The 9,409-nt window shown below is 33.2% G+C and overlaps 1 protein-coding gene across 1 annotated transcript; it reads right to left on the reverse strand.

The window, feature by feature from the left end:
* Window positions 1-1,817: 1,817 nt before the first annotated feature.
* On the reverse strand, window positions 1,818-7,275 carry LOC145637022 (uncharacterized). Its single transcript, XM_081688541.1, has 5 exons — window positions 7,020-7,275; window positions 3,602-3,663; window positions 3,346-3,521; window positions 2,790-2,898; window positions 1,818-2,372 (listed from the first exon to the last, which is right to left on the reverse strand). The coding sequence occupies exons 1-5, from the start codon at window positions 7,273-7,275 to the stop codon at window positions 2,067-2,069; spliced, it is 909 nt and encodes a 302-aa protein (XP_081544667.1). The 3' UTR covers window positions 1,818-2,066.
* Window positions 7,276-9,409: the final 2,134 nt, after the last annotated feature.

Below are 9,409 nucleotides of genomic sequence, written 5' to 3' on the forward strand. Positions count from 1 at the left end.
AAAAAAAATATATGTTTTCATTTCTATTTGTCAATTTTCAAAATTATTATGATTTTAATAAGTTTGACTAACTTTTTATTCTTTATATGATGTATATCATATGATTTTGAAAAACAAAAAACCAAAAAAAAAAAAAAAAACTGGGCTTATTTGGCATCGTTAATTTTTTTTTTTATTTTAAAAAAAAAACAAAAATAGGAAATAAGAAAAAGGTATTTTCACTTTTCTGTTGTCAGTTTTCAAAATTATCGTGATTTTAATAAATTTGACTAATTTTAAAATAAAAAACCGAAAAACAAAAAATTACAGCAATGACAAACAAACCCTTTAAATTAATGCTTAACGGATCATATTTAATTTTTGCCAAAGTGTCCTACGCATTAGAATCCCTTTGTTCATGATTTATTATGCAAAAGATTTTTTTAAAACAATATCGTGAAAAAAATAAGGACCAATTTATGAGTCAATTGAAACAGTTGTAATGAGTAGTTATGACGACAATGAGCAATAAGCAAAAGGCTACTAAAGCAACACCATGGAAAAACTTGTGCCAATCTCAATGAGTGTGATGATAATGAAGTTGCATATAGTTTTACAAGAAAGAATTTGTGCCAATCTCTATCGTATTGCAAATTTGCAATGCAATGTCCTCAAGTATCCCCTAAGAATTTTTATATTTTTTCCCTTTACCACTCTCATTCGGGCGGGCACAAAATCAAAATATGTCATTCTTTCTCTACCCACTTTCTCACTCCACTTTCATTTTTCTTCATGGACATTTTATTTTAACAACTCTTTAGTTTTCACACACTCATGGGCTAAAAAAAACCCACACCATTCTCTCCCCTCTATATTTCTTTCTCCTACACTAACTAATTATCTGATTTTAGAGCTAAGACCCATAGGTACTGTAGCGTTTTATTTTTGTCATTTCCAATGGGCACACTATCTCCTCATGGACATTTTCTTTTTTTTGGTCATGATTAGGATGTCATTTTTACCACTTTTATCATTATATTCTCCTTATGGACATTTTTTTGCCCATAAGTTAGAGTGCTCTTACCACCAATCCACCTCTAGAAGTGGTAAGAATGAAATGAATATTTGTAACTTATATCAAGAAAGAACTATCATTTTTTTACATCTAAATAACTTGCAAAAATATTGCCTACATCCCTAAAAAATGCATTGAACCTTCAATTTTACTCTTTTTTTTTCCTTCTTTTTATAAACTTATTGTACATGGATAAACACAATTATTGATGGGAAAAGAGATAAAAAAAAAAAAAAAAAGTGAAGTTGCAAGTGCAAAAAGTTATTAATTACAATATCAAGCAATCTTTTAGGGGCATTTATTTTTAGCGTATGAGACAATCTTTTAGGAATGGAGGGAGTACATATAAAAAGGGGAACACAAACATTGTCACACGACTTTCCATAAATATTCCATGTAAAGATTATAAACTCATTAACATTGAACAATCTTACAAGGGCATTCATTTTTAGTATGAGACAATATTTTTACTAATAAAGGGAGTACAAAAAGAAAGGGAAACATGAACATCGACATATTGATTTTCCATAAAATTTACGGAGTACATATAAAATCATTAACATTGTAATTATGTACCAAACGTGTTGTTTAGCCCATAGCCGTAGGTTATCAAATACACCAAGAAATGGCAATGCTTCAAGTCTTCAACACTGAAACTGCCTAATACAGTTGCAGTTGGGAAAAAAAAAAAAAAAAAACAAAACCTGCATAATATAGAAAAACGGAGAAATGTTGCAAAAAAGTTTACAATTTTACACGATATACCTATGATTCTATGAATAATTCTATCAAATAGATGTTTACATGAATCAAGTGAATTTAATCATCCACATTGACTATCAGGAAACTAGTGATATCTCATTTTTTTTAGCCTCAAAATTAACTATAGCAACATATCCTGAAATTTTTTCATCTACGACATAACTAAACTAAGTGTGCCATACTGCCATACATAATTTTAGGGTCAGAAAAAACTAGGCTACACTGCAAATATAATATTATGTTTCAGCAATTAATACTCAATGTATAATGTTACTCTATTCAGCTTTGAATATGGAAGCTTCAGTCTCCAATCCTTCCTTTTACGACTCATTGGCCTTCCTTTACTTGCAGGATCCCTATTTGCTCTAACGTCAGCCAGTTTCCAGACACAATGCTCTGTTTCTGTCTCGATAGAATCAAGCAAGAAAACCCCACTCTTCTCCTGAGATTTGGCTTCAGTACCTTCTTCAACATAAGATACCACCATAGGAAAATCTTTGAACCTAAGTAAGTCCTCCGGTATTCTTAGTAGGCGCTCTGCACCTGGAGAAGATACCTACAACATACAACAAAATGTACCATTAGATCTAAATTGTCATTCTCATACAGCACCTTATTTTGTTTAAAAATAATATGGACATGAATAATCCAAGTTTTTCCAATCTCAAATACTACTAAATCCAACACAATTTTTGAGGTTAATTTTTCAAGATATTCTTAAGTATTATTTTTTTGTTTTTCTTGTGTCTTTTTGATTGAGTACATCTACAGTATATACATCGGACTATATTGAGAAGATAAATAGATAACCCAAATAGTTGGGGTTATTTTTAAACTATCAAAAGGTGGAATTAAGATCAAACTTGCGATTGTTCATGTTTGCTTTTTTTTTTTTTTCCCTTCACAAGGGTAATTCTTGGACAAATGTTACTATAAAGAATCTTGTGTCATCAATTGGACAGCATTGATTTACCTCCAGAGCAAGATCATTTGGTATCTCTCCCTTAAATCCATCTTCCTCCAAACGTTTCTTGTATTCTCGGCTATAACTTTCAATTAGCTCTATGCTGGGGCAGCCATACCTATATGAATCACACCACAAATTGATACATGCAGCAAACTCAGACAAGCCAACATACAAAGATGCATATGGTAAAAAAGAATGTATGAGGGGTTTTTTTTTTAAAAAAAAATTACGAATCAAAATTCAAAGAAGCTAAGCTTCATGCAATTCATGCATACAATGATACAAGAGCTCAAAGGCCTCAAACTAACAAACTTGTTCTCAGTTCTCATATGCATAAGATACTTAAACTGACCCAAGCCTACAGTTAGTAGCCAGTTACAGCCTTACAGATCTCCTGGGGATATGTGATTCCATCATAATTACTATTTACCAGTAACAGGTTAAGTCATATTCATGACAAAATACTGTGTATAATTCTTTCGTAGGTGAAATATTGATATGGTATAGCCCGTACAGGATTCAAAAACAATTTAGATAAAATCCCACAACACAGAAAACATACTCATTGGAGAGTTTGTCGAGTCTGACATAAATATAGCCGCGAGGAGTAGTCTTGAAAGAGTACAACTTTACGTCATCGTCAAATTGTAGCAAAACTTCACGTGCTATAGATAGTACTTTTTCACCCCAGGGGACATTTTGGAGCACAATTCCACCTCCAGCCCCTCCATCACCGATCTGAAATTAATGGCATACGTACAAAAGGAATCAGCTGATTAAAAAAGTGGCATAAAAAATCTTAATAATGTTAAGAGCACCTCAGGATCAGTGTCATCCTCTTCCTCCCATTCCTCAATAACCAAATCTTGATCAGTTTCATCTGCAAAGAAGCAAAAATATAAGTTACAAGCAATCCTCAAAGAACTACGTAGATCCAAGCAAAGCACTCAAGTCTCCTAGTACACCTTAGTACCTTACAACAAGCACCATGAGAGCCCCATGAGAACATACAAAGATGCTAAAAACTCCACGGTAAACTGCTAGGAGACGCCCAATTAGGGAAGATTCAATCATTTTTTTCAACCAGATCAACCTACATAACTGTATAAACCGCTTAATACTACAGTATCTTGCTCCTGATTTGTCCAGGAAGCCACACAAGAAATTTACAAACATCCCAAATTAAAAGTGAAGCACGCTAGCCACACCCAACATACTCTAGCCAATATGTGCTCCGTACCATCAGCTCATCACAATTATTGATTGTTTTCAATAAACTTACATACAAAATCTTCTTCAACTAACTTTGGGACCTTATTACTCAAAGAAAAATTAGAGATAGTAAAAGGCTGTGGATTTGAAAATCTTCTTGGGTGACCATAAAAATTTTACAAGAAAAAGCTTCTCTAAATCATCCAACGAGTCTCGGTTATAACCAAAATTCATAATAGAAACTGGCTCAATATCAGTCAACACTCAACAGGTTACTAAGCTATCCCAGTTCCCAATTTAGGTGACCCCACCCCCACCCCCCCAAATCTTAAAGTGAAGTTTCACGAAAGAGATCCAACCCTTCCCACACTAACAATAGAGATATGAGCATTATCAACAGATTAAAGAAGGTTATACAGAACTACAGACATGAGACAAGAATTAGAACAGGCTGCTCCCCTGTCCAAGATATCTCCTAGAATGCAACAAAATACCAATATCAACCCAATGTTTGAAAAAGCGCGCCTAGGCTTAGAAGCATAAGGCGTCAGGGGTCATGCGCTTTGTGGCCTAGGCGAAGCTATTTTAATGACACGCAGCCAAAGGTGCACGGCAGATTTTTTAGGTTTTTTATAGTTTATTATATGTGCCTAGCTTCAACAAGGCGCGCGGAGGCACGACTTAGGCGCACGAAACTCTGAAACGCCTTGGTGCGCCTTGAGCATTTAATACGTTGTAAGGAAAATAAAGTTATGAAAGTACATTGGGAAAGATAAAACCCCAATAATTTGTAAGGAAAGTAGAGAGAGAAAGTAAGAATAAGTACATTGGGAAAGATTAAACCCCAATCATTATTGCAAAAATGAGGGTAAAGTAAGAACGAAGAACGAAAAACGAAAACTGAAGATTGAAGCTACGTATGTAGTCGCTAAGCCACGCTTTCGAAAAAATGGTGATCTTCTAAGAAAGAAAAAAAAAGAAAAAAGATAGAAAACCCTATATTAATAAAGCAACCAAAGAAAACTTAATAATGGGTTGTGATGATGCCAAATGTGAATCCTCAGTGTCAATCCGTATAAGCAAAGAAAATGAATGAAGAAGGTTTGAAGAAGTTAGTATAGTATATGCTAAGGAAGAACATTGAACCTTCGTTCTTCCACCATGTCGTACCAGGTAGTTGCAAGACTAAGGGTTGATAGAGACAATGCGGCGTCTCGTACTATAGAAGAGTTGTGTGTGGCTATCTTTGCCTTCCTAACTTTTATTGGGATAAACCCTATAAGGTTTTTCTTTGATAGCTACATATGACTCCTATAGTTTCTCTACTAAAATCCCTTAGTGAGGTTGTTCTTGTTGGATTAATTACCCTTTTTGAGTTAGAGCTACCTAGTATTAGCTCTTTATACCAAAATGTGCCTGAGCATAAAGTGTCTTGTTGTCTACTGCAGAGGTAGGAGCATTCTATATGTAGGATTTCCAATGGGGAAGGGCTAAAGGGGAGGGGGAGGTAGGAATAAGGCAGACACCTATGACGGCTATGAGACAAACTTCCGTGGGTTTTCACGGCCATGTTTGTAATTACAGCCTTCCTAAAAATTTATGTGGTTTTTTTTTTTTACTGTCATTTACAAACTGCATACTTAAAACAAAATTTTGCTGCAAAACTGTAAAAAGAAACAGCATATACTAACCTTTGTCAAATCCCATCTTAAAAAGTAATCTATTGTGAAAGCATTTAATAGGAATGATATTTTGTTTAGCTTAATATTAGAGATATAGATTTAGCTTTTAGGTGTAATACAGGAAATATAAACACTTGGGAGTTCAAGTGAGTTTTGGAATATAGGAAAACACAAAAAGACACACTAATATTGCAAACGACAATAGAGTATCATTTTTCTATATATATTCAACATATCAAAGCTAACAACAACTTTTCTGTGTAATTGGCCACACCGTATGACAGGGGTTACTTTTAGGGTTGGGTTACTAGTATGAGTTACTTATTCAGGGGATACTTGTACGGGTTATTTATTCAGGGGTACTTGTATGGGCCAATAGGGGTTACTTACTTAGTCAATTGAGTAACTCTGACCGACTAAGTAACCCTTGAATAAGTAACCCCTATAATTTACCCCTGATCAAATAACCCCTAAATAAGTAACCCATATAAATAACCCCTGAATAAGTATCCCCTAGAAGTAACCTCTGCCACACGATGTGACAATGTGACCAGCCACATATAAAAATTTGTCTAAAGCTAATAAGAACATATGCAAATCATGAACTTAGGAGTATATTACTCGAAAATATGCAACAAAGGATCTAAATAGCCATATACATTCTGTAAACAAAGAGGATTATGTATGATCTTCTAGTAAAGCTTTACATATCCACAATTCCACATGTCATGTCTTGTCAAAAAGAAGTCTTCAGTGGTGAAACTATTGCCTACTAATTAATCAGCATTCGAATTGGAGTTATAAACATGATAACCATGATTGCCATAATCATGAAGCTATTTCCATAATTATTGCGACAGCAAATCAACAAGTTTCATCATTATAAAAACAATTCAGAGTCAAAAATGGGAAACTGTCAATGCATATAGTACATTATACATATGAACTTACTTTTCTTAAAGCAAGCAAAATTATCTGAACACAACATATTACAAATGTACATGGAAGTTTTTACAAAGGAGTAATAAAGTCAGATGCTTCATAATTTGGTACTCAATTACCATCAAATTTAGTCAATCGTCCAATTCACACTAACATAGGCACATAGCAGTTATCTCTCTTAGACCTTTCATCAAACACCTGGAAGAGGTAATTCATAACTCACGAAATTTATCACACTAGGCATGAAAAATTATAACAAAAAAAACCCAGACATTCCAACAAAACATTGTAAGATTCAACAAATGTAATCAGTAAACCAATCATTCAAATGGGTATTTCAAAAAACATGAAGATAAACAAAACCCAGAATGATCACTAAAAAAGGAGAAACTTTGCTTACATGGGTCTTCTCCATTGTGATCAGAAGCTCCAGAAATGCTGAAAAAACGAAGAATTTGAGAAGAAAATGCGGAAACTTTGTGTTGTGATGACAGAAAAGGCAAATGTGGAGTAAAAATGGTGGAGGGTTTAAGGTAAGGGTTTAAGAGATTTAGGGGTTTAGGAGAGAGAAATGTTGAAGGGGAAAACAATGGTTTTTGAGAAGAAGGGAGTTGAGATTTTCTTGATAATTTTAGCAGAGTTTGAAGATTCCTCATCCTTTTTTTCTCAGAGACACTTTATACTCCTACTTTGCTACATAACAATATAACAGTATAACACCATGGATGACTTGATGTACAGAAATAGGCTTTTTTTTTTTTTTTTTTTTTTTATGGAATTTAAATTAATTGATGAAATAGTGAAGTTTTTTTTTTATTTTTTTATTTTATTTTTTTTAAACAAAATAGTGAAGTTTAATTTTATACAAAGAACTAAGGTAATTACTCCATCCGTTGGTCCGTTCGAGACAGGAGACTATAATAATTAGCTGGTTTTTTTTAAAAAAAAAAATTAGACGTGAGGTCAGAGGTCGAATCTCACCAAGCTCATTATAGGAGGGATTTTCTTAAAATCGTCCTTTCGTTACAAGAATGCTCCGAATTCTTTTCTCATCTCATTTCATCCTTTTGACGCATTAGTGCATTATTTTCTTTTATCTCACTTCCTATTAAGTATCAACTATTTTCTCTCTGCAAGTATTTGGCCTTGTTTGACAATTTGTTGTTGGCTACCAGGTGTTTAATTCGGTTGGTTGGAGTGACTGTTAACAAAAGCGGTTTATATTGGTTATTAATTTTTTTTTTATATTTATCAATTTTTTTTTTTATTCAAATGAAGATGGGATACATCCAGGATTATATTTATCATTGGTTGTATGTAAATAGATTTAGTTAAATTAGTGGTTGACAAACTGTTGTAATTATGCAAAACGACCTTAAAGGACATGATAATGTGTGTTTACTTATTAATCTATTAAGAGTACTAGTAACTTAATATAAAATATTACATTTAACCGCTACATTGATAGCTAACCTCAACCTACTACTAATTGACCGTTACTCGTTATTTTAACAGCTATTTGCTATTGGACCACTAATAGTAAATTAAATAGATTGTGCATATAAAGAACTTTAAATGATTTTATAGATGTCTTGGGTTGAATAAAGATTATTTTCAATATGAATAGAACTTGAAATTGGTTCCTACTTGATCCTTTTTTTTTTTACTACTCCTAATTGATTCTAAGAAACTAGAGTAGCATTACAATGTTAATTTTTGAAGTGTTTTTCACTACTTTTTCCTTTCCAAAACTATCATCCTATTTTGCCTTTTATGAGTGTTTTATCAATACTGTAACAACCTTAATTTTTAAGAGTAAATTTAAAACCAATTAAACCTAATTAAAAATTTGATTAAGTAATACTAACAATAAGTGTAGTAATTAAGATATTTTCGTTATGTGTTGATATATATGAATCAAATGTAATGCGTTAGGTAAGATTATGTGCTACACCCAAAAAAAAAAAAAAAATCATGTGAAATTCTTATTAAGCTTTGTGTAAGAATATCCAAGTTACTATTACTGAGTTTGTATCATGTGCACCATTAATTGATAATTCATCCTTCATTTGCAACGTCTAACCAGTAAGCACGGATCAAAATTTCTTTTTTTTTTTTTTTTTTGTGCAGCCAAAAAAGGCTGCCCAGTTACAAATTTCACACATCAACTGGTCTTCTTGTAATATTGAGCAACTTTTTTCAAAAATAATAATTTCAATGCCTTACAAGCTAACTCATCATCTTCTATTTCCTCACGTTTACTTCCATCTTCTTCAACCTTCTTTAACCTCCCTTCTTCCTATCTCACCATTATTTGCAGACAAACCTAAACCACCGCAACAAACACCATGCCTAACACCACCAACACCACAACAAACCCCAACCCCAACATTTCCGAAGTTAACGAAAAACATTAAGAAAAATATAAAAAAATTAAGGGCATAGTGAACCCCAAATGATAGGTTTTTGCTTCTACCATTGATTTCCTCGACCTCCATTGAAAAATTCAAGCTCCATTGTTGAGGAGAGAGATAGCGCCCGGTTAACGTCTTCCAAGACAAGTAAAAGACGTTTGTATCCCCAGCAGAGTGTACAAAAATACTAATATACCCCCTTGAGAAACAGATTGGTTGAGAAACTTGGATTTTCTCCAGCCAAAATACTCTCCAGTATCATAAAACACTTCCATCAAAGTAACTTTTTTGTGACAAATCAAATCAAGCAATAAAGACTCGTGTACATTTTGAAGTTCTCAACCAGGATTCGCAAAAAAAACATGCTGCCATAGTG

Source organism: Chenopodium album, chromosome 1 (genome assembly GCF_948465745.1).
Source record: "Chenopodium album chromosome 1, dcCheAlbu1.1, whole genome shotgun sequence".
Taxonomy (NCBI): domain Eukaryota; kingdom Viridiplantae; phylum Streptophyta; class Magnoliopsida; order Caryophyllales; family Amaranthaceae; genus Chenopodium; species Chenopodium album.

What these genes read in the sequence shown, in the direction of transcription:
- LOC145637022 (XM_081688541.1), bottom strand. Translation starts at nt 7,275, where the DNA reads ATGAGGAATCTTCAAACTCTGCTAAAATTATCAAGAAAATCTCAACTC. An exon ending in AGGATGACACTGATCCTGAG is followed by an intron (nt 3,522 to 3,601) that starts GTGCTCTTAACA and finishes CATTAATTTCAG; the next exon opens with ATCGGTGATGGAGGGGCTGG. An exon ending in CAAATGATCTTGCTCTGGAG is followed by an intron (nt 2,373 to 2,789) that starts GTAAATCAATGC and finishes TGTATGTTGTAG; the next exon opens with GTATCTTCTCCAGGTGCAGA.